Source organism: Budorcas taxicolor, unplaced genomic scaffold, assembly GCF_023091745.1.
Source record: "Budorcas taxicolor isolate Tak-1 unplaced genomic scaffold, Takin1.1 scaffold244, whole genome shotgun sequence".
In the NCBI taxonomy this organism is placed as follows: Eukaryota; Metazoa; Chordata; class Mammalia; order Artiodactyla; family Bovidae; genus Budorcas; species Budorcas taxicolor.
In genome coordinates, this window is record NW_026291861.1 from 100250 (window position 1) to 126596 (window position 26347).

A 26347-nucleotide genomic window follows, 5' to 3' on the forward strand; every position below is an offset into this window, starting at 1 on the left:
AGTAATGTTTTCTTCAGTCAGTGAAATAATCATTCCAATCTAAAATAGCAACATCTGGATAAATCAAAGTACTTAAGTTATAAAATATATCTTTAATATTATCACCAAAGAAGCTTTACCCATTCTTGCTGTTACTAAATGTTGCATGTTTTTACTTAACATTTAAACACAGAAATTTTATTCAAAGAGGGCTGAATGTTAAACTTATTAATAGTAGCTCTGTTTTTCTAATTATTAACAGTATTTATCCTCCTCTATAGTTAAATAATGTTATAGTAGGTTCTTTTTTTTATGTTTTAGAATGAAAGTAGTTACTTGAATTGCATGGAAACCATTTGGTAGAACTCCAAAGTCTATTTCAGTTAGAGAAATGAATTATTTCATGTATAGTTTGGCCTATTTTTACCTATTAAATAAACTGTAATCATTTTAGATTAATATTTTCTCAGAGAAGATTGACTCCTAAATGTCTCCTAGTATTAAAGAGCATTCTTTCTTTATTGGTATGTCTTTTGAATGTGTGTCAGTTCAGTTCAGTCACTCAGTCATGTCCGACTCTGCGACCACCCCAGGCCTCCCTGTCCATCACCAGCTTCAGGAGTTTACTCAAACTCATGTCCATTGAGTCGGTGATGCTATCCAACCATCTCTTCCTCTGTCGTCCCCTTCTCCTCCTGCCTTCAATCTTTCCCAACATCAGGGTCTTTTCAAATGAGTCAGCTCTTTGTTTCAGGTGGCCAAAGTATTGGAGTTTCAGCTTCAACATCAGTCTTTGCAATGAACACTCAGGACTGATCTCTTTGGGATGGACTGGTTGGATCTCCTTGCAGTCCAAGGGACTCTCAAGAATCTTCTCCAACACCACAGTTCAAAAACATCAATTCTTTGGCACTCAGCTTTCTTTATAGTCCAACTCTCACATCCATACAGGACCACTGGAAAAACCATAGCCTTGACTAGACAGACCTTTGTTGGCAAAGTAATGTCTCTGCTTTTTAAAGTGCTGTCTAGGTTGGTCATAACTTTTCTTCCAAGGAGGAAGGATATTTTAATTTCATGGCTGCAATCACCATCTGCAGTGATTTTGGAGCCCCCAAAATAAAGTCTGTCACTGTTTCCACTGTTTCCCCATCTATTTCCCATGAAGTGATGGGACCAGATGACATGATCTTCCGTTTTCTGAATGTTGAGTTTTAAGTCAACTTTTTCACTCTCCTCTTTCACTCTCATCAAGCGGCTCTTTAGTTCTTCTTTACTTTCTGCCATAAGGGTGGTGTCATCTGCATATCTGAGGTTATTGATATTTCTCCCGGCAATCTTGATTCCAGCTTGTGCTTCCTCCAGCCCAATGTTTCTCATGATGTACTCTGCATATAAGTTAAATAAGCAGGGTGACAATATACAGCCTTGACGTACTCCTTTTCCTATTTGGAACCAGTCTGCTGTTTCATGTCCAGTTCTAACTGTTCCTTCCTGATCTGCATACAGATTTCTCAAGAGGCAGGTCAGGTGGTCTGGTATTCCCATCTCTTTTAGAATCTTCCAGAGTTTATTGTGATCCACACAGTGAAGGCTTTGGCATAGTCAATAAAGCAGAAATAGATGTTTTCCTAGAACTCTTTTGCTTTTTCGATGATTCACTGGATGTTGGCCATTTGATCTCTGGTTCCTCTGCCTTTTCTAAAACCAGCTTGAACATCTAGAAGTTCTTGGCTCATGTATTGTTGAGGCCTGGCTTGGAGAATTTTGAGCATTACTTTACCAGTGTGTGAGATGAGTGCAATTGTGCAGTAGTTTGAGCATTCTTTGGTATTGTCTTTCTTTGGGATTGGAATGAAAACTGACCTTTTCCAGTTATGTGGCCACTGCCGAGTTTTCCAAATTTGCTGGCATACTGAGTGCAGCACTTTCACAGCATCATTTTTTAGGATTTGAAATAGCTCAACTGGAATTCTATCTCCTCCACTATCTTTGTTTGTAGTGATGCTTCCTAAGGCCCACTTGACTTCATGTTCCAGGATTTCTGGCTCTAGGTGAGTGATCACACCATCGTGATTATCTGGGTCATGAAGCTCTTTTGTACAGTTCTTCTGTGTATTCTTGTCACCTCTTCTTAATATCTTCTGCTTCTGTTACGTCCATACCATTTCTTGAGTTACAAAAAAAAGTCCTTTATTGAGCCCATCTTTGCATGAAATGTTCCCTTGGTATCAAATTTTCTTCAAGAGTTCTCTAGTCTTTCCCATTTTATTGTTTTCCTCTCTTTCTTTTCACTGATCACTGAGGAAGGCTTTCTTATCTCTCTTTGCTATTCTTTGGAACTCTGCATTCAGATGCTTATATCTTTCCTTTTCTCCTTTGCCTTTTGCTTCTCTTCTTTTCACAGGTATTTGCAAGGCCTCCTCAGACAGCCATTTTGCTCTTTTGCATTTCTTTTTCTTGGGGATGGTCTTGATTCCTGTCTCCTGTACAATGTCATGAACATCTGTCCATAATTCATCAGGCACTCTGTCAGATCTAGTCCCTTAAATCTATTTCTCACTTTCACTGTAGAAACAGAAGGGATTTGATTTAGGTCATACCTGAATGGTCTAATGTGCATTCCAAGTCTGAATGTGTGTATTCTTACATATAATCTCTTGGAAAGAAAAGAGTCCAGCAGACCATCCATTCATTTGACTTTTGTTTTAAAAGTATGTTAAAAGTACCCATTTCTTTGTAAGAGGTCTTACATTTAGTTGTGTTTCAGAAGGATTCTCTCACTGGAAATTCCTCCTTCCTCAAGTTAATTTGTTGATAATTGAGTCACTGCACAAATCATTAAGTTGATCATTGTTGATACTGTGATACAGTATAATGAACCAGCTGGATGGGAAAGACTGGATTCTGGCTTTGTTAGAACTGGTTAATAGCTTAGACAGTTATCGAAGTTTACAAAAGACAAAGAAGTTTGAAGCACAGAAAATTAACTCACTTGTGTGAAGTGGAAATCCTGCCTGTCAAATATATCTTGTAAATCAAATGATGCATATCAAAGCACTTGTAAACTTGTGTTTAACAACAAAAGGTGTTTGATTTCAGTGAGATATTTATGAATTTTAATACAAGTCTTTTAATTTTAATCAAGTCTCTCAGAAAGTCATGCTCATTTGCAGATCCAGTACTGAGGCTACGATCTCAGAGTCAGCTAACAAAATTGATATCAATCCTGATAATTTTGCTAAATTTTAAGTTGATATTTTTAGCTTTGTTCGACTGCATTACAGAAATGCATAACAATGATTAATTTTACTTTTGTGGTACTGTTAGTATATCTAAACGTCTAGAGCCTAAATATTGTTGTAAAGTCAGATACTCACTTATAGTTCTCTCAGTATTGGAGATGCTAGGAACTTTTGGGAGGCAGGAGAAAGATCAGACCATGAGTACAAAATGGGGACACAGACCCCAGCTTTTTGTTTTTGTTTTGTTTTTTTTCGTAACTTGAAGAATTTGGGTAAGGTTTTATGTTTCTGAGAAGTGAATTTGTGGCAGTTCATGAAAACTTAACTTTGAAATTCTGGTAAATGAACTTATTAAGGAAATAATGTATAGTTGATAACACCGCTTTGCTTATTATTCTAAAAAGTAAAATTATCTAGTGTTTTAGTAAAATATTTTCTTAAGATAGAACTTTTATTGTCCTGTTTTTGATGTAGGTGGGGGCTTAGATACTTTGATACATATATTGTGTTTACCAACTGCGGTTGTAGAGATTCACCTTGTGATCTGAACATATTTTAGAATCTGTGTCCCTGATGTGATGAAAATTTAGCCATCTAGATTTACCTGGTGTATGGGACTTCCCATTTTAAAACCGGAATAGACCCAGGTAAACTGAGACAATGTTATTTCCCTAAAGTTAGTGGCCACAAAAGCCAATCCAGAGAAGAAGATGTTTATTTATGAAAGGAATTTGTTTTGCTTTAAGGATACTCGTGTTTACTAGCGTTACCATATGAGGTTTCTCTGTAAGGTTTAGATGTACTTTTGAAATTTGGGACCAATAATTCTTGAGATATAGCCTCTTTTATTTTGGTTTAAATTTGAATGATAACCATTTGCTCACACTGTACAGGTGGCTTTACATAATTATTGTTTTCTTTAGAAATCTGAGATCAATCTTTCCAGTTAAAGAAACTAAAACTGAAGGAATTTAACTGATTTCTACCCACATAACTGGTAGATAGCAAATGTAGATTTGGAACCTAGGACTTTTGGTTCTCTAGCTTACTAGTAGGTTTTCATCAGAGAAATATAAAGTGAATCTTCGATTAATATGCTGAAATCTAGAAAGGAACATAATTCCTGGTGGCCTTTTTGACGTACAAAGTACTGATGATGGTTAAATGCACTGTTTTCAGAGGGTCTGTTTTTGAAAATTCTGACAAAAAGTTATGAACCATTTAGGAAAATAAAGGTATAGGAACTTTTGAATATAATTTCAGTGGCATTATAGATCAAATAAACTGTGTTGAAAGGAGGAACTATATTGTCAGGAAGTATGCTGTTTATCTCAACTCTGTTTTCATAAGCAGTGTGTAGTAATAGCTAGAGAAGGTAAAATACCTCGATTTTGTGCAGATTTTTTGTTGTTGTTTGTTTTATTGTTGGTAAAAGGCGTTTTTGTTTTATTTTGCTTGCCTCACATTTTGTTTTAAAAATCTGACACAGCATACATAATTTAGGATTATGCAGTGGTAATAGGAATTGTCTTATGTTTAATGAAATTAAATCCATATCCTTCAGGTGAAAAGAACATATTCTCACGGTACTTATAGAGCTGGCCCAATGAGACAAATCAGCTTGGTGGGAGCAGTTGATGAAGAAGTGGGAGATTACTTCCCTGAGTTCCTTGACATGTTGGAAGATTCACCATTTTTAAAAGTAAGAGAAAACAATGTGAAGCAATCTAAGTTGTGGGTGTTACTTTCATGCTACAAATGATAGAAATCATGGGTTTTTCAGAATTATAAAATTTTTGATTTCAGTTGATTTGGCAGGAAGGGAAGAAGAGGTGAGAAACTAGAAGTAATTCTTGTGTTGTGTGTGTAACTTCTCAGGTACTAATTCTAATAGCAAAGGTGAGTGGTAGATCAGAAAATAATACTTGCCTGTAGCTGCCACTTTAGGAAAGTAAGTTCCACTGGTTTATCACCTTTTTATATACTTGAGTGCCAATGTTCTTGCCTGGAGAATCCCAGGGACCGGGGAGCCTTGGTGGGCTGCCGTCTCTGGGGTTGCACAGAGTCGGACACGACTGAAGCGACTTAGCAGCAGCAGCCGCAGCAGCAGCAGCAGCAGCAGCAGATTAAGAAGTACAGGATAGATGCTTACCACAGTGTTTGCAACTGGGTAGTGACAGTTTGGGTGTGTGGAAAACTGGCCTGGCAAGTTGTATAACTGTATTTTAGCTTTGGAGATCCTAGCTGGGTTGGGCAAACCAGTTAAACTTTCTGGGCTTCAGTGTCCTCATCAATAAAATAAGGTATTTAAACAATGCAGCTTTAAGACCCCTTTAAATTCTTCAAATGATTTTGAGCAGGATTCTGTTTTCTTTCTTCCTTTCCTCCCTTCCTTTTTTTCCTTCCTCCTTTATTTTTTCTTCCCTTTCTTCCTTTTTCTTTGTTTTCCCAGCAGTTCCTGCATTCCAGAAAATATTTCTTCTTATGGGCTGCTAGCACTGTCCTATTGAGAGAAAAATCTCTGAACTATGTAGTTAGGTCAGTTATTTAATCAGTAATTAAAAGGTCAAAGTGTGACAAGATTAGTTTATCTCTAAAACTTGGTACATATTCTGTAGAACATCTCTCTCTTTTTTTTTTTTTTTACTTCTCACTCAGTTTTCTAGTCTACGTGTTTATATATATCTTTTCGTTTTTCATCCTACTCCATTTTCCTTTTATTTCCTTTTAAACCATTGGTTCCTTGTCTGTTTCTCCCAGCTAGTGACATGGATTTTGGCTGCATTTGTTTTGAGTGGCATTTTAAAAATACCATCATTTCTTTTACAACATAGCATTTCCTTTATATTCTCAGAATTGAATTAGAAGTTTCAAGCCTCCTTCAAATTTATTTTAAAAAAGTTGCTAAGATAATAAGCTTTCTCGACTTCTAGCTATAATGCGAGATGCCAGAATAAATGGAACTATATCAGAGTTTTGAGTAACTATAAATTAGGCCTAGCATTCTATTCATACTTATTCAAACAAGTGGAACCAAAACGTCATGAAAGTTTTAGTTAAGCAAAAATTCATAAGTTTTCTAAAATATATATATATATACATAGTTTAGAAACATAAACTGAAATGGGAGCACTGAATATGAAATAGAAAAAGTGAAACAAGCTAAATAAAAATTAAAGATCATCATATTATTGTTTTTAAATATGGCTGCTTCATTAGAATCACATTTGGAACTTTGGAGAAGGGGGAAAGAAAACACCTGGGTATTTATATTTGTCAAAAAAATTCCAAGATAATTCGAATGTGCATCTGGAAAACAGGAAATTAACATGCGATAGTTTTTGTTTTTTAACTAAAGTACAGATTTTGTTCACATTTCACAACATTTTAAGCTAGTGTCCATTATTTGTTTTCATGCATTATTTTTAAGAGTCCACATCATATTTAGTTGTATTGAGCAGCTACAGCTGCATGCAGCAAATTTTGATAAAATTATTTTTTTCATTTTTACTCTGTTACAGATATTTTCTAATTTTCCTTGTTATGGCTTCTTAGATACACCTATCATTTAAAAGTGGATGCTTAATTTCCAAATAGATGGGTTTTTAAAAGTATCTTTGATGTTAATTTCTCACTTAAATGCTTTTTTTTTCTATAATATTACCCTCTGTGCCTTTTTATGGAGAAGGCAATGGCAACCTACTCCAGTACTCTTGCCTGGAAAATCCCATGGACGGAGGAGCCTGGTGGGCTGCAGTCCATGGAGTGGCCAGGAGTTGGATGCTACTGAGCTACTTCATTTTCACTTTTCACTTTCATGCATTGGAGAAGGAAATGACAACCCACTCCAGTGTTCTTCCCTGGAGAATCCCAGGGACGAGGGAGCCTGATGAGCTGCCATCTATGGGGTCGCACAGAGTCGGAGACAACTGAAGTGACTTAGCAGCAGCAGTGCCTTTTTAGTCTTTTAACTTTATTGAGGCTTTTCCAATGGTAAGTCAAAGATTTCTCTTGGTAAATGTCACATTGTACTTGAAAATATGTGAGTTATTTTCAGACATCTTTTGATATTGATTTCTAACGTAATTCCACAGTGATAAGAGAACAGATTATGTATGATTTCAGTCCTTTCAGATGATGAAATTTTTGCACTGTTTTATGTCCTGGGATATGTTCCAGTTTCTCCTGGTTTATATAGTCTGTGGGAACTTGAATAGGATTTGTATCCCGTTGTTGTGTGAATATTCTATAAATCTTAATTATGCTGAATTGGTTCGTGGTGCTTTTCAGGTCTCCTATAGCCTCCTACTTTTCTGTCTATTCATTTTATTAATTTTTGAGAGTTTGGTATTGAAACAACTAAAAATCTTAATTTATTTACTTAAAAAACTATAATATATACTAGAACTATATGTAACTTGTTCTGTATTTTCCAAGTCTCCTGTAAATGTTATTATACTTTCATAATTTAAGAAATAAAGAATAAAAAATCATTTAAGTATTTATATTTCAGATTTTAATTTTAAAAGTAAATGAGATAAATAAATGCATTCTTCCTGGAGAGATGTAATTTGACAACCTCCCCTTTTGAAAAGTGGGGTATGGTTTATAAATACCCATTTTCTCACCATTCAGTGGACAGTGACTCTTGGTCATTCCTCTGTTGCTCCTGTTTTCAGAGATTTTAATCCCTGGTTTTAGACCAGCAACCTCTTCAAGAAACTACTACACAGGAATAAATTTTAATTTTGATTTAGTTTTCCTCTTTGTTCTGTTAGGTTTTAACTACTCAAAGAGGTAGCCCCCTTTTATTTGAGGTATCCATTTTTTAAAACTCAGTTGGTCATTTTTATAGATTGTCATGGAAGATAACTTGCTTATTTTGCCAATCTGTTAACATTATATTGTCAGGTTGGTTTATTTTTCTTCCTCGGTTCTTGCCTCGTCGCAACAAAAATTTGGAACGACTGAGTAAAGGGTTTGAGACAACTGACAAGTTACAGCTCAGTTCAGCTCAACCAGGCAGATCTTTTATTAGACAGACACCCCCAAAATATGAGAGCAGGTCCACCCCAAAGGAGTCTTCGTTTTCCATCTGGCTTCCCCCTTTTTATACTTCTAGTTTCTTTCTTTTGGTTATGCCCTGTGCAAAATAGGGTTTGTACTCACCACCAGTCAATGAAAAGGAATGCAAATGGGCATACACGCAAGGCCGAATGACAATTGCAAGTCATATAACAGTAGGCTGTGTTGTTTATATCTTTCCAAAATTCAGTCTGTTACAATCAGATGTAGTATATTTATGAACCCTTAATGAGCTCCTAACTGCCTAAGATTACTTGGGGAAGACACTGTGGTTATTTTGTATCCACTGTGGGCCTAGTGCGCATGTACAGGAGTTGGAAAAGCCTCTGGTTATTTTTGTAGCATATCTGTGCAGTCTCCTATGTGTGTCTAGGATGGGTTTTAGAGATCAGCTTCTATCCCTTTCAGCCAGGCCACCCCTTGTGCTCATGCCTAACTTCCTACTTAACAATATGACCCATGTATTTGGTAGAAAGAGTAACAGATGATGAATACAGTGAATCATACCTCTGGCAGAATTGGAGAAGTGGGGGAAACCATCCAAGAATAATTACTCTCTTGATGTATCTGAAATAGAATATTTTGAAGGCAAACTTATGAATATATAGAAATATATTTAAAACAGGTACCTAATTCAGATGTATATATGAAATTTTGTGAAGGACACAGTAGTCTTTAATGTATATTTGAAGATTCGTTTTAAAAAATAATCGATTTCTGTGTCATTATTTGCCTCTAGTGTACACTGCCCTGGGGGACACTATCTAGTTTAAAATTAGAGAGTCGGAAAGATAGTGATGACGGTCCCATCATGTGGGTGCGCCCGGGAGAACAGATGATCCCTGTGGCTGACATGCCAAAGTCACCTTTCAAAAGGAAAAGGTATGTTGTATATAAATGTTTATTGCTGGGAATGAGTGTTTGTACATTGGTATGTATGCATTTGTTGAAAGTTGGAGGAAGAAAGTAGGGAAAGTTTAGAGCATAATTGAAATGTAAATTCAAAAATGGTTATCCATGCTGATATAATTTCTTATAAATATCAAATAAAATCAAACATGAACAATGCAGGCAAATGACATGTTGTAACCACAGATGGGGAAAAAATGTGATTCACAACAGGGACATTATAAACTGTATTGGAATAAATTGAATAAATATTCAGAAACAAATTTAAATAATATTTTAAGAAAACTAAAACATCTATGGAGAATATAAAAAAAGATCTAAGCGGATGTTTAGATCTGCACTCTGGATTGAATACAAGTGGTAGTCCATTAGAATTTTAGGGTTCATTTGTGCTCACACTTCCAGCACTGGATAAAATAATTTTAAAATTCGTATGGAATAACAAAGTCAGCAAATAGTCTAGACAGCTGTGAAAGAGAAGATACATGTGAGGGGGGACCTCATCTTACTCAACATTAAAAATTACCATAAAGGTCAAAAGATCACTGGAATAGGATAGAGTACACAAATAGATCAAAGTATAATGGGAACTTAAACATAAGATAAATGGGAAGAAGAAGATTATTCAATGAATAATGCTGGCATAATTGGAAGTCCATTTGAAGGGAAACAAAGCCATAACCCCAGTGTTATATAAGAAGTAAGGGACTTGAACATAATAAGTAAAAAAAGAATAAAAATATCAGAATAAAATACTTAAGCTTAAGAGAGACCTTCCTTAAACAAAGATGCAAGAATATAATGGTGATACTATTGTGAGAAAAAAGACATCAAAACAACAAAGCTCTAAACTGGATATTAGTAATGTGACAGACTAAAGTTAGTATACAAAGAGCATTTCTAAATGAGAAGAAAAATGTGGAAAAAAAAAAAACACCAATAGATTAATAGGCCCTAGGTAGTCAATAGTATATTCAGTTCGGTTCAGTCGCCCAGTCACGTCTGACTCTTTGGGACCCCGTGAATCGCAGCACACCAGGCCTCCCTGTCCATCACCAACCTCTGGATTTCATTCAAACTCATGTCCATCGAGTCGGTGATGCCACTCAGCCACCTCATCCTCTGTCGTCCCCTTCTCCTCCTGCCCTCAATCTTTCCCAGCATCAGGGTCTTTTCAAATGAGTCAGCTCTTCGCATGAGGTGGCCAAAGTACTGGAGTTTCAGCTTCCACATCAATCCTTCCAATGAACACCCAGGACTGATCTCCTTTAAGATGGACTGGTTGGATCTCCTTGCAGTCCAAGCGACTCTCAAGAGTCTTCTCCAACACCACAGTTCAAAAGCATCACTTCTTCAGCGCTCAGCTTTCTTCAGTCTGACTGTCACATCCATACATGACCACTGGAAAAACCATAGCCTTGACTAGATGGACATGTGTTGGCAAAGTAGTGTCTCTGCTTTTGAAGATGCTATCTAGGTTGGTCATAACTTTCCTTCCAAGGAGTAAGCGTCTTTTAATTTCATGGCTGCAATCACCATCTGCAGTGATTTTGGAGCCCCAAAAAATAAAGTGTGCCACTGTTTCCACTGTTTCCCCATCTATTTCCCATGAAGTGATGGGACTGGATGCCATGATCTTCATTTTCTGAATGTTGAGCTTTAAGCCAACTTTTTCACTCTCCTCTTTCACTTTCATCAAGGGGCTTTTTAGTTCCTCTTCACTTTCTGCCATAAGGGTGGTGTCATCTGCATATCTGAGGTTATTGATATTTCTCCCGGCAATCTTGATTCCAGCTTGTGCTTCTTCCAGCCCAGCGTTTCTCATGGTGTACTCTGCATATAAGCAGGGTGACAATATACAGCCTTGACATACTCCTTTTCCTATTTGGAACCAGTCTGTTGTTCCATGTCCAGTTCTAACTCTTGCTTCCTGACCTGCATATAGGTTTCTCAAGAGGCAGGTCAGGTGGTCAGGTATTCCCATCTCTTTCAGAATTTTCTACAGTTTATTGTGAGCCGCAGAGTCAAAGGCTTTGGCATAGTCAGTAAAGCAGAAATAGATGTTTTTCTGGAACTCTCTTGCTTTTTCCATGATCCAGCGGATGCTGGCAATTTGATCTCTGGTTCCTCTGCCTTTTCTAAAACCAGCTTGAGCATCTGGGAGTTCACGGTTCATGTATTACTGAAGCCTGGCTTGGAGAATTTTGAGTGTACATTTACTAGCGTGTGAGATGAGTGCAATTGTGCAGTAGTTTGAGCATTCTTTGGCATTGCCTTTCTTTGGGATTGGAATGAAAACTGACCTTTTCCAGTCCTGTGGCCACTGCTGAGTTTTTCCAAATTTGCTAACATATTGAGTGCAGCACTTACACAGCATCATCTTCCAAGATTTGAAATAGCTCAACTGGAATTCCATCACGTCCACTAGCTTTGTTCATAGTGATGCTTTCTAAGGCCCACTTGACTTCACATTCCAGGATGTCTGGCTCTAGGTGAGTGATCATACCATTGTGATTATCTGGGTCGTGAAGCTGTTTTTTGTACAGTTCTTCTCTGTATTCTTGCCACTTCTTAATATCTTCTGCTTCTGTTAGGTCCATACCATTTCTGTCCTTTATTGTGCCCATCTTTGCATGAAATATTCCCTTGGTGTCTCTGATTTTCTTGAAGAGATGTTTAGTCTTTCCCATTCTGTTGTTTTCCTCTATTTCTTTGCATTGATCCCAGAGGAAGGCTTTCTTATCTCTCCTTGCTATTCTTTGGAAGTCTGCATTCAAATGGGTATGTCTTTCCTTTTCTCCTTTGCTTTTCACTTCCCTTATTTTCATAGCTATTTGTAAGGCCTCCCCAGACAGCCATTTTGCTTTTTTGCATTTCTTTTCCATGGGGATGGTCTTGATACCTGTGTCCTGTACAATGTCACGAACCTCATTCCATAGTTCATCAGGCACTCTTGTCTATCAGATCTAGTCCCTTAAATCTATTTCTCACTTCCACTGTATAATCATAAGGGATTTGATTTAGGTCATACCTGAATGGTCTAGTGGTTTTCCCTACTTTCTTCAATTTAAGTCTGAATTTGGCAATAAGGGGTTCATGATCTGAACCACAGTCAGCTCCCAGTCTTGTTTTTGCTGACTGTATAGAGCTTCTCCATCTTTGGCTGCAAAGAATATAATCAAGCTGATTTCAGTGTTGACCATCTGATGATGTCCACGTGTAGAGTCTTCTCTTGTGTTGTTGGATGAGGGTGTTCACCGTGACCAGTTGCATTTTCTTGGCAAAACTCTGTTAGCCTTTGCACTGCTTCATTCTGTACTCCAAGGCCAAATCTACCTTTTACTCCAGGTGTTTCTTGACTGCTTTTGCATTCCAGTCCCCTATAATGAAAAGGACATTTTTGGGGGGTGTTAGTTCTAAAACGTCTTGTAGGTCTTCATAGAACTGTTCAACTTCAGCTTCTTCAGTGTTACTAGTTGGGGTATAGGCTTGGATTACCGTAATATTGAATGGTTTGCCTTGGAAATGAACAGAGATCATTCTGTCGTTTTTGAGATTGCATCCAAGTACTGCATTTTGGACTCTTTTGTTGACCGTGTTGGCTACTCCATTTCTTCTAAGGAATTCCTGCCCACCTTAGTGGATATAATGGTCATCTGAGTTATATTCACTCATTCCAGTCCATTTTAGTTTGCTGATCCTAGAATGTTGACGTTCACTCTTGCCATCTCCTGTTTGACCACTTCCAATTTGCCTTGATTCATGGACCTAACATTGCAGGTTCCTATGCAATATTGCTCTTTACAGCATTGGACCTTTCTTCTATCACCAGTCACATCCACAGCTGGGTATTGTTTTTGCTTTGGCTCCATCCCTTCATTCTTTCTGGAGTTATTTCTCCAATTGTATATTAAAGTAAAGTGAAGTCGCTCAGTCGTGTCCGACTCTTTGCGACCCCATGGACTGTAGCCTACCAGGCTTCTCTGTCCATGGGATTTTCTAGGCAAGAGTACTGGAGTGGGTTGCCGTTTCCTTCTCCAGGGGATTTTCCCGACCCAGGGATTGAAACCAGGTCTCCCGCATTGCAAGCAGATGCTTTACCCTCTGAGCCATCAGGGAAGTCATATATAATTGTATATTAAATGTATGTTAAAAGAATTATGGGATATTATTTTTACCCATTACATTGGCAGAAAGTATTAATAGAGAAATTATATTACAGAGTGGTAGGTATGTGAGGAAACAGGGTCATATATATTATTGGTCTATGGGTGAGCTTCTGTAATCATTTTTTTTTAATCATTTTTTAAAAGTCATCTAAAATAGCTCATAAAGCTTAATGCGCACACACACACAGTCTCTCTCTCTTTGAACTACAATCTGTACTTTTGGGAATCTGTCCCCAAGAATAAAAGCACTAAAGGTAAATATATAAGAATGTTAGTTGCACCATTTACAATAGTGAGATTGAGTATAAAATGATCTCATTGTCCATTATTAGAATGGTTGAATTCATTTTGGTATATTCCTATGAAAGAATAGGGCTTCCCTGGTGGCTCAGCTTGTAAAACATCTGCTTGCAATGAGGGAGACCTGGCTTCGATTCCTGGGTTGGGAAGATTCGCGTGGAGAAGGGAACAGCTACCCACTCTGGTATTCTGGCCTGGAGAATTCCATGGACTGTATATAGTCCATGGGGTTGCAAAGAATCGGACACAGCTGAGTCACTCTCACTTTCACTTACAGAAGAATGCAATAAAATAGTTAATTTCATAGTATGAATTTTGTCTGTTGAGCTGAAAGAATATCCGATGAAAAGAGCTAAATGTAGAGTATATGCTAAGTATGATTCTATTGTGAAAAGAAATAAAAAACACGTAGAAAAGTGTAGGAAAATGTACTTTAGGTTAACATTGTTGGGAATGGAGTAGGTGCTCCTGGGGGGAGGTAATATCTTTTTTTTTACATATGTAGAGATGGTCTCTCTTTATTATTAAAAAAAAAAAATAGGGAAAAATGGTGATAGAGTGGAATGTAGGTTACATGAGAGCATGGACAATGTTGTGCTTGTTACTAATGTCTCTTGCACCTAAACAGAATGCCTGGTGGTTGATAAATAAATTTTTGTTGAATGAAATTTTTACAAGTTCATTTTTAAGTTGGGAGTAAATGGTAAACTTGGTATGTATCTTAATGATTAACTTAAATTTATCAATCATTTAGAGAATACAAAAGCCTCTCCCCAGAACAATGCAGATGTACAGACTGTTACATGTAATTTAAGGGAGTTCACCAGCCCCTTGAGGAACTCAAGGATTAAAATCCATGGTATATATGGTCATTTCCCATCACGTTATAGTCTTACCAACTAATGAGAACATTGTCCTAGGCACTGTGCCAAATGCTTTTTTTTGCAAATGCTTTTAATAAGTCTCAATTCATTAGAATGCGGTATAATGAGACCAGACTTGCTTGTTTGTAAACCTGTTAGCTTTTCACAGAAAGCAACATCATCGTCTAGCTTTCTGATATCTGTAAAACATTAATCACAAACAGGAAAAAAGGATATTAAAGCATTGCATATGTGTCTGTGTGTCTCTGTGAATGTTTGTATAAAACTTTTAAGACAAGAGTGTGCAAAGAGCAGTGAAGCAGTAGAGATTGAGGGTGGGAAATAAAGAGGACCAAAAGGAAGAGTGACCCTAGGGGATAGACTAGGATGAGATAAGAAAATAATGGGGGCAATCCTGATTTGTCTGTGTAAGCAAAAGAAAAATCATACAGGGTGATAAATAAGATGATGACTCCCAAAGTAAATTCTTCTCACCCTGTTCCCCTTCTGCAGCAAAATTTGAGAGGGTTTCTGCTGTGAGTGAGGCTAGGTGGTAAGCAGTTTCTGTATACGTATGGATTCTAGAAGGTGAGTGGTGGAGGAGAGGGCCAGTGGGAGATACCTGTCCTCTACAGTGGAGCTAAAGTGTTTTTTTTTCCCTCCTACTTACGGTAAACTGTGTGTGTTTTATGGAAGCACTTATTGCCAAGTGTTTTCTTGCTGTTTATATTTTGGTATTTCTCCCATAAGAATGTAAACTCCCCCAAGAAGAAGGAATGTGTCTTATTCACTGCTGTCTTGTTGACTTAAGTCTACCTCTGTCTCTTTATCTACATATATGTAATTTTTTTTTAAAACAGAACTACCAATGAAATAAAAAACCTGCAGTACCTACCTCGAACTAGTGAGCCCCGTGAAATGCTCTTTGAAGATAGAACAAGAGCTCATGCAGATCATATAGGACAAGGTTTTGAACGACAGACTACAGCTGCTGTTGGAGTGTTGAAGGCTGTGCACTGCGGAGAGTGGTATATGTTAACTACTGCTATTTAATGGCTTCTAAGCTTTTTCTTGGGAAGTTTTTCAGTAATTCTTCCTAATGTGGGGGAAAAGGTTTAATTTTCCTGGATTTGGATATTGTTTTTGTGTAATTGCACTGAAGATTTTCAACTGATAGAATCTAGATTCTATCTTTTGGATTTGACTGAAATAGTTTGATTTTCTACGTGACTGGAGTTGAAAACAGTTGTCTTACAAACAGTAATGGAAAACCCAAGATTCACTTGGTGCTTACTGTATGCCCATTTACAAATGTTCAGTTAATTTTCTCTGCTTTTTGGCTCATAGTTTTTACACAAGGAGACTAAGGACTCAGGACTATCAAATAGTATCATAGTCATATAGCTAGTAAGTGGTAGAGCTCAGGCTGATTTCAGAACTGACTCCAGCTTCTTGTGTTTTTTCTTTATACTGTTTTAACTTGCTGTCTTTTTAAGGTTTGGTATCTGTTAAGTGTTTGTTTACCTTAGTATATTAGTATTTTTCCAGCTTTGCTTGCAAGTTTCACTAAATTTTTTGATGGATTAGAAAAAATGGATAATTTTTTTAAGGAAAATGGATAATATACTTAAGGTGGTTGTCTCATACATTAAGAGAATTTCCATTTACTAAATTGATAAAACCTGTAGAGCAAAGCTGTATTTATACTGTAAGGTAACTTTGGTCAGTTAGGTTTTGTTTTCAAATTGGGTATCGTTTGGGTATGAACCTTAAGTTGAAATATGTTATTTTGCTTATTAAAGCAGTTGAATTAAATACTTAGCATATAAGAAAGTTTTCTAAGTAAAAAGAAACTTTAATTCTGAAAATAGATAATGTCAATATGTTGTATAGATTTCTAAGATGTTTTGAATAATATGGCCTGTATTTTCTACATGAGGAAATTGTATTTTCAAGAGTAGTGAATACAAAATTGACCCTGTGTTCAAAAGAGAAAATTTAAAGTAATGTGTTATAAATTAACACTGAATGGGGAAGCCAATGTAAACTGACTTTGTTCCTTAACATAAATGAAGGAAGCTTTATCAATTTCAGATATACAAAGTAGCTAGTACCAAGCTAACCCTATGAGTTCTTTAGGAAAATGATGTTAATAATTTATTAGTTTATGATTCAATAATAATAATTTATAATTGTGTTTAAGTTAAATGGTAATATCTGTGGTGATTCCCATACAGTTTCAAAGCTCTTACTATAATCTGGTTTAAAATGCTAATTTTGTCAAAGAGTAAAGGCAGATTTGTCTGTGGAAATCATTACAACAAACCCATTTCAAATTAATGGGATTTTTCTTGAATGTTTGGTAAAAAGATTTAAGAGTGGCATCAAAATTTATTAGAGTGAAATCTGATTTATAGATAGTACTCAATAAAGTTAGCCACATATTTATATATTTCTTCAGAGATAAATATTCTTGCTTCTTGCCCTTAACTTTATTTAAATCTCTTTCAAGTTTAATTATTGTTTTTGTTTGCTTTTTCTCCACTTTATATGTGATTTGATGTTGGAGGTTGTTTCCTGTCCTTCACAGGTCCATCATAGTTCACTGTAGTTACTGAATTAAAAAGTACTTGAAGCTAGCAATTTCACAGTGAAAAAGACTATTGTCAAATTACAAATATATTAGGGGCCAGACTTAAGAATATTCTTGAGATAGATTTTGGAATGAGATGTTGCTCGTTATGAGTTTTCTCACTTTTGTAAAATACAGTTTACTTTATCTACCAGTGCTGCTTTGATCTCTTAGTATTATACTAAAGATGGTAAGAAAATAATTTGGTTGATACTTTTAAGATGGTTTCATGGCTCTGATGCAAACATGGTTTATGATCGCTTTACTGTTGATTCTTGCTGTTAACCTAAGCTATACTAAGGAAATTGGAGCACTGTCTTAGTGTTCTTATCTTAGCATTTTGAGTTCTCCTTCTTTTTCTCAAGGAGACATTATTTTATCTTAGAGCCTGGCTTAAAATGAATTTGAGATAAAAACTTAAATTGATTTAGACTATAAAGAGATCTTTGGAGAAGGAAATGGTAACCCACTCCAGTATTCTTGCTTGGAAAATCCCATGGATGGAGAAGCCTGGTAGGCTACAGTCCATGGGGTCGCAAAGAGTTGGACACGACTTAGCAACTTCACTTTCACAAAGAGATCTTAAACTAGATAGACTTGTGAAGTGTTGGTCAATTTTATATCACTTTTTAGTATTAGGAAGACAGAATTCACATAGATTTATAAATTTAAGGTTGCCTCTTTGAATTCAGTTTTTTGAAAAATCAACTAATGGAATATAATTTATATTCAATAATACAAAACTTGTTATAAGTATACAGTTAGATGTGTTTTGACTAATATATACAGCCATGTTAACCACTACCAGAACTAAAATATAGACCATTTTGTTTTTCTTGTATCCCTTGACAGTTAATCTCTCCCCATTCTTACTCTAACTCAAGACATCTATTAACCTATTTTCTGTCTTTATAGGTTAGCATTGCCTAGTCTAGAATCTCATGTAAATAGAATCATATATTGTCTGACTTCTTTCACTCAGCATGATGGTTTTTAGATTTATCTAAAATCTAAAATTTAGCGTTAGGTGTCTTAGTAGTTCATTCCTTCTTGTTGCTGAGTGGTATATCATTGTATGGATATATCAGAATTGATTTATCCATTCACCTGATGATAGACATTTGAATTGTTTCCAGTTTGGGGTTTTTATGAATAAAGCTCTTATGAACATTTCCTTATAAGACTTTGTGTGCACATATAATTTCATTTCAGTAAATACATAGACATGGAATTACAGGGTCTTAGAATAAGGTAAAATAATTGTGTGTAGAGATAATTCTAAGTCTATAAAAGAAGTACTAGAATTTACTAAGTTACAAGACAATATTAGAAAGTTAGTTGTATATAACTATATTTTAGCAGTAAATACTTTGAAACATTTTGAAAATGAAAGAAAAAATAATGCCAGCTTATAGTAAAATAAAAATTATAAAATACTTAATTTTTTAAAATAAGATTGACTTACACTAAAAACAATAAAACACCAATGAGAAAAATAAGATTTATAGAAATGTTAGAGATATACCTTGTTGATGGATTGAAAGACTCCATATTATATGTCAGTTCATTCTTTTTGCCCACTTTTCTTTCTTACCTTTTTTAGTGTTTTCATTATACCTCCACTGACTTCCCAGGTGGTACAGTGGTAAAGAATCCACCTGCCAAGGCAGGACACACACATGGGTTCCATCCCTGGGTTGAGAAGATCCCATGGAGTAGGAAATGGCAACCTGCTCCAGTATTCTTGCCTGGAAAATTCCATGGACAGAGGAACCTTGTGGGCTTCAGTCCATGAAGCTGCAAACAGCTGGACACAACTGAACATGCACTGTTATACCTCCACTATTTGTTTAGTAGTGGTTGCCCTAAAGTTATCATAGTGTATCTTTCTATGTAATGTGTAAGAATTTTCAACAGTGTACTGCCATCTTTCCATGCCCCCATTTATGGCCTCTGTGCTAATTATTATTATACATTTTGCTCTCTATATTCTATAACATGACCCCCTCCCCCATATGTTGCTTACTTTGGCATTAAGGATATATTTCTGAAAATATTTTAAAATAAGAATAAAATAACTTTCATATTTACTGTTACTTGCATTCTACATTCCTTTGAATAGATCTGCATTTTCATTGAAATATCGTTTCCCTTCAGCCTGAAGAAGTTCGTTACCATTCTTTGTTGTGCAGTCTTCTGGTGACAGATTCTCTTAAGTTTTTGTCTGAAAATGATTTTATCTCAGACTTTTTTAAGGATATTTTTTGGGGTGTAGAATTCTAGATTTACCTTTTATTTCAAATACTTTAAAGATAGTCAGCTTTCTTCTGGTTTGCATTGTCTCTGATGTAGCCTGCAATCATTCTTACACTCTTTCCCTGTATATTAATATGATGTATAAGTTTTAGATATTCTCTTTATCACTAGTTTCTTAAATCGGTTATGATTTGCCTCAGTATGATTGGGGGGGTGGTATTTATTTTGCTTGGAATTTTATTCCAGAATCCATTTTGAGCATCTTTTATAAACATGTATGTGTATATTCTTAATTAACTGAAGAGTTTGGGGGTTTTTAGAAGTATAATTAAAGATACTATTAACCTCTGCAAGTAGAATGGTAACAGTTTATTTTATAAGCACTTTCCTAATAAATGTCTCTTAATTTTTTAAAAGAGTTATTTAGGGATTTACTGTATCATTGCAGTTATATACGTTTAGATTGAAAGAATGTATTCCCTTCCTCTCCATATTTACCTCTGACTTCTGTGTTGTGTTTTTAATTTCATACTTAATTTGTTGAAGTACTGACCTTAACTATAAACACTTAGGTTTTTGATTTGCGTAATTTAACCAAGTCAAGTCAATTTAATTTTTTAAAACATCATTACATATAGCCATAATAAAATGAGATGAGCCTGCTCCTGGAAATCCCCGCCTCTTTCCAAGAGTCCTCATGACATGTCTTCCTTCTACTCCTTAAAATTTCCTTTGTTCTTCTCCCTTCCTTGATCAGTGAATAGTTTCTGCTCTGCTATTGCCTATATATTATAGAAATAATAAAATGAGTTGTTTTTATCCATATTTAGGTTAAATCTCATAGTGTTATGCTTTGTTTAAGTATGTAAAGTGGTGTTCTAATTACAATTTATTTCTAAGATAATACTTTGATTTTTGACCATAAACTAGTTTTGCTTTGAATTAGTATATATATATGCGTGTGTATATATATATATATGGACACACACACACGGCTGCACTGAGTCTTAGTTGCAGCGAGCAGGATCTTTTGGATCATGCGGGATCTTCCTCTCAGCACAGAGGCTCTCTAGTTGTGGGGCACGGGCTCAGTAGTTGTGGCACACAGGCTCCAGAGTGTGTGGGCTCAGTAGGTGTGGTACCCAGGCTTAATTGCCCCATGGCATGCGGGATCCTGACTGTGAATGGAACTCAGGCCTCCTGCATTGCCAGGTGGATTCTTCTTAAGCAGTGGGCCACCACGGAAGTTCCTTTTGCTTTGAATTTAATAAGGACTTAGCTGAGTGAAACATTAATGGCAGACTCTTCATTATCTCTTGTTCTTTTTAGGCCTGATCAACCCCGAATAACCAAAGATGTAATTTGTTTTCATGCTGAAGATTTCTTAGAAGTAGTTCAACGAATGCAGTTAGATTTACATGAACCTCCACTGTCCCAGGTATATTTAAAACTATTATTATCCTCAATTTAATTTTTATTGTAGAAGAGACTTACTGGTATTTTGTGTTTTGTTTTAGTGTGTCCAATGGGTTGATGATGCAAAACTTAATCAACTGAGGAGGGAAGGCATTCGCTATGCCAGGATTCAGCTGTATGATAATGACATTTATTTTATTCCAAGGAATGTTGTTCATCAGTTCAAGACAGTTTCAGCCGTATGCAGTTTAGCATGGCATGTTCGGCTCAAGTTGTATCATTCAGAGGAGGACACTGCTGAGAATACAGTTACTCATGAAACAGGCACATCAGCAGATTCCACATCATCAGTTCTTGGACCTCACACTGACAGCACAATTTGTGCTGTAAGCAAAACCTCCTTGGATTCTATTTTTTCAGACAAACTTCATTCTAAATATGAATTACAGCAGATTAAACATGAACCTGTTCCATCTGTAAGAATCAAGGAAGAACCTGTGAATGTTTATATTCCTGAAAAGACTGGAGCACCGAATAATATGGATAGCAAGAATGTTAAAGCAAAATTGGATCATGTTCAATTTACAGAATTTAAGGTTGAAGTGGACTCTAAATTTGAAAATAGCAACAAAGATTTAAAGGAAGAATTGTGTCCTGGAAGTCTCCTAAGTCTAGTTGATACAAGGCAACATAGTTCAACACATTCAAATCAAGAGAGAAAAGATGATGACATTTTGTGTTAAATTTGTACATACCATTAAAAATTTTTTTTTCTTAAACTTAATAGTGTAAAAAGATTCGAAAGTAAGCCAAGGACTTGCTCCCAAGTCTGTTACAAAATCTAGTGTAAGTAGCTTTGTAACATTCCTCAGTGCCTGTCCATAACTGTGAAGCAGCAAAGCACTTAGGGCCAGATGCACTGTAGACACTGCAGGTTTAAACAAAAGCAGTCTTTAAAAAAATCATTTGAGTTGGAGTTGTAGGTTTTAGAATAGAGCTGACATTACCATATATATATATATATATATTTTGTAATATGAGCCAGAATTCTTTTTTGACAAGGCTTTTCCATAGAGTTTATTTATACCAATTTTTTTTTCATTTTAAATGTGTCAGCACTGTAGTGTAAATAGCTTTTAAAAAATCTTTTTAGTGTGATTTATACTGAAATGTGAGACACTTAATAAAGGTTCATAACAATAAATATGTTTTCTGTTGGGTCTGCCAGGAAAAAAAAAAAACCTATTCATTTACATCATTTATTTCATCTGTTATGTTTCTGCTGGTATATCAAGTGCTAATGGAATGCAAGTGTATGTATTCAAATCTAGTTAATATTTAAGTTTCCCACACTGTGCAAGCATTTTTAAAACCAAGATTCAGTTATGAAAGTACATTTATGTGTGTGTGTATGTATGGGAATATATATATGTTATCATATTTTGCATAACTTCTTAAATTGCTGAATGAGTATGTGAAACTTCCTATACTCCCTGGAATATATTTTAAAATATTTCAATGTCAAGAAAGCAGTTTAGGTAATAGAAAAATGTTATAAGTTGGGAGAAAAAAGGTATTTTAGTGGTATCTAACCTTCTAACTAATGAAGTTATGTGGCCAGATTATATAGTCCTATTAACGTGAATTTTCTTTGTAGTGTGTGGAATAAGAAGTTGAGAAAATTTTCTAATTAATCAGCACCTATACTGTATCTAATAGTAGCTGGGAAAAAAATGTTCAGTTACAGAAAGTTTAATTGTGTGCAGTTAAAATATTTTATTACATATTTCTTGAGGAACAGGAGAAAAAGATGGCAAATATAGCATATTAAAATAAGAGCAGTGACTTCACTGCCATATACAGAAGTATAATTAACAAAATTTGTTACCTGATCTTTCTAAGCATCCCTCTCCCTACCTTACTGAAGTAAACAACTTAGTTTTTTTTTTTCTTTGTATAGAAGCTCTGGAAAGTAAAACTGGCATAGGAAACAAGATTGCCAGTGCCTCACCAAATATGATTAAAACAAATCTCTTCAATGATGGACTTTAGCACTGTTTCAAATTGCTTTCATTGTAATAAAAGTCAAGCAAATGTCTATTGTTTGCTTTGATGTTAAGAACTCTGCATTTGCAATTTATTTTCTTCTGTTTGAATTTGATATTTTTCTGGGCTCATGCTTTGGTGGATTACTTTCAGCTGGAGTTCTTTGTGCTGCTGCCTTTTGAGCTTGTGTAGCTATTCCCATTCCGTGGCTTCTACTCTGGCCCATAAAGCTGCTTATCTCTATGATTAGGGAGAAGCCACTTAAAGGCATTTCACTAGAAATAATAAACTGTAGCAATGGTGTCATTTCTGACCTCCAATTTAAAAGGGCAGGCAAATATACAGAAATATCAGTGGTTTGTAAGAAATCAATCTATTTGCAGCATATGAATTTTCATGGAGTAAGGAAAGTATAAATCATCAAAATGTAAATAGGGTTTTTGTTTATAACTTTCTTGTTTCTCACTACCTTTGTCTTTAATTTTAAGCTAAATTTATGTATTTACACCTACTTTGGGGAGAGACAGAAGTTTCTAATAAACCAGTATTGAAAATTGAGAGAGAATGTGATTTAAGTGTTTAGGTTTTTCAAGTAAAGGGTGGCATATTTAACAAGGTTTGCTTTAGCTCCAGTTTTCCAGTGTCACACACATAGATGCATGAGACCATAAAATGTCTTTAGGATATCCCTCCAAAATATATGAGCCTTAAACTTTTAAAGACATATCTAAAACAACCAGAGTGGTTACTTTTTAAGTGTAGTTTCCTATTTAACCTATTGTCAAACTTCTCCATATTTTGAAAATTTAATTGTTTTGTCAAATGCATACATCCCCGTAGAGGTGAAACCAGTCAGTGAACCCAGATTTTCAAGATTCAGCCTTTGCTGAGTCATGCTTATCTTCCTGTCTTACAAATTATAATTTTAAAATTCTCTCCAGACGTAAACTGAGAGCTTATTGGCTCCATTTGCTACATACAAATAATTCTTATTTCAAACTTTAATATTGGTATTAAAGTTTTCCTAGCTAGTCCACTCCAGTTCTTTATCGGAACAAAACTTTTCTGCTATTATTTCCAATTTCTTGGACCAGAACATAAAGAACATAAGATAGTTTCTATATGAACTTACACTATATGGAATAAATGTTATTATGTAAATTATTAAATTGCTATACAGACCTTTACAAAAAAAAAAGCAAAACTAAGGTACCTCAGTGGTGTCTGCTACAGAGATTTTTTTTTTTCTTTTTAATTATTTTTGGTCATATCCTTTTTGGTAAGTAATATATATTCCATACTCAGGTTAGCTATGAAAAGAATTAAGCATTTGTGATACTTGGTTGAAAACTTTTACTAAAGCCATATTTATTATCTTCTTTGTCGCTACAGCTATTGACCTTAAAGGTTAGGTTGATCTAGCACAGCACTGTGTGTGTGTGTGGTTGTGTGTGCGTGCGTGCGTGCCTGTGTTATAAAGTTATTGGAAATACTGTTTTGTTTCCACATATATTCATTTTTGTATCCATTCTGTAACTGTGGGAAGGGGTGGTCATGAAGGTAGGAAGTATTTTATTTCTTGGGTTAAGTATTCAAGGTTATTTCATTGGTGTTCCTGAATGTAAACAGGTTTTTCCTGAATATTTATGGCAGGTAAGATCATCTTTGTAAATAATAGATTAGCACTCTTCTGGTATATTTGGATTATTTTTGGGGGTAACTTCATTGTCATGTAAAGCAAATATCCGTTTATTCTGCATTAGCAAAGGTGCAGGATTTATTTTTGAAGTTGGAGAGGAATCTTCCTTGTCTTCCACCTTTCAATAAATACTAAAATTGATAATTGTAATATTTTAAATGTTTTGTAATTATTTTCTTATATTTGACATTTTATTTTCATCTTAACCATATTTGAAAGTTCTTGTTTATGTTCAACAGAAACTATAAGATCTTGAAAGTGATTCCAATCTGAAAACTGTTTTTTCTCTTTAAAAACTATGAAAAGTTGACTTCTGTCAACAGAGAAAAGAATAGTAAAGCTCACTTTAAAAAAGGTTGCTAAACTAGGAAGGTATGGGTGCTGGGGTGTAATGGTAAATTGCCTCTCTTCCCTGTAGATATGACTGTTTTTATCTTAAGGCGGAAAGGACAAAAGTGCCATTGTTTTCAAAATACTTTTAGCCTGGTAAAGTGTTACTTGATGGGTTTTATATGTAGCTCATTCTTTATCTTCTTTCCTCTTGTTTAACTACTGTTGATATGTAAACAAAATTTTACTGGTTTTAGAATGTGCTATGAAAGAGTTATATTAGAATATGCATAGAAAGAGTTATGTTTGGTAAGATTTGGCTCTGACAGTATACCTCAAATAAGAACGGGGGACAACTCTGCTCCTGCTAAGTCGCTTCAGTCCTGTCCGACTCTGTGCGACCCCAGAGATGGCAGCCCATCAGGCTTCTCTGTCCCTGGAATTCTCCAGGCAAGAACACTGGAGTGGGTTGCCATTTCCTTCTCCAATGCATTAAAGTGAAAAGTGAAAGTGAAGTCGCTCAGTCGTGTCCGACTCTTCCAGACCCCATGGACTGCAGCCTACCAGGCTCCTCTGTCCATGGGATTTTCCAGGCAAGAGTACTGGAGTGGGCTGCCATTGCCTTCTCCGAGGAGGACAACTCAGGAGAGTTATAAAATCCTATCTCTGTCTTGGCTTTTTTGTTCAGCTCTTCCTGTAACCCACTGCATACTGCAGATGGGAATGAGTTTTTTAGAATGTTAAGCACAAGGAACCTAAAAGCAGTGATGTCTCCTTTTTTAAGTTTACAGATGTTGTATATCATCTCTCTACTGGGAGAACAGGGAAAGGAAGGGGAATACATCTTGCTAAAAATTTTACATTTATCTTCCCTTCAGGACTTCAGACCCAAACAAGGAATGTGAATAACCTGAGAACAAAATGTAGGAAAGTGAATTATGTTAACTAGAAATTAAAAGTAGAATTTGTACTACTTGTATGCTCTATTACTATTCTCTACCTTCTAAGAACTGTACTATTAAAATATGAAACTCTGGATCTTCAACACATTTTGAGATTTAGATTCTATGCATTTGTTTTTAAAATGTTAATTAAAAAATATTTTTATGTTTATTTGGCTCCTCCAGCTTTTAGTTGCAATCAGTCTTCATTGCAGGGCATGCAGGATCGTTTAGCTGTGGCATGGACGATTTTTTTTTTTTCTTAGTTGCAGACTGTGAACTCTTAGTTGCAGCATGTTGGATCTAGTTCCCTGACCAGGGATCAAACCTGGGGCCCCTGCATTGGGAATGTGGGCTGTTAGTCACTGGACCACCGTCAGTTCAGTTCAGTTCAGTTGCTCAGTCGTGTCCGACTCTCTGCGACCCCATGAATTGCAGCATGCCAGGCCTCCCTGTCCATCACCATCTCCCGGAGTT

General features: G+C 35.7%; 1 protein-coding gene across 1 annotated transcript in view; it reads left to right on the top strand.

Annotated features, from left to right (window-relative positions):
- The window catches only part of LOC128071165 (lysine-specific demethylase RSBN1L), a 61047-nt gene extending 39450 nt beyond the window's left edge, over positions 1–21597 (top strand). The window contains exons 4-8 of the mRNA XM_052664132.1: positions 4789–4926; positions 9049–9191; positions 15411–15578; positions 20768–20876; positions 20956–21597. Coding sequence (XP_052520092.1) covers positions 4789–4926; positions 9049–9191; positions 15411–15578; positions 20768–20876; positions 20956–21597 — 1200 coding nt within the window. The remainder of the gene's footprint in view (positions 1–4788; positions 4927–9048; positions 9192–15410; positions 15579–20767; positions 20877–20955) is intronic.
- Positions 21598–26347: the final 4750 nt, after the last annotated feature.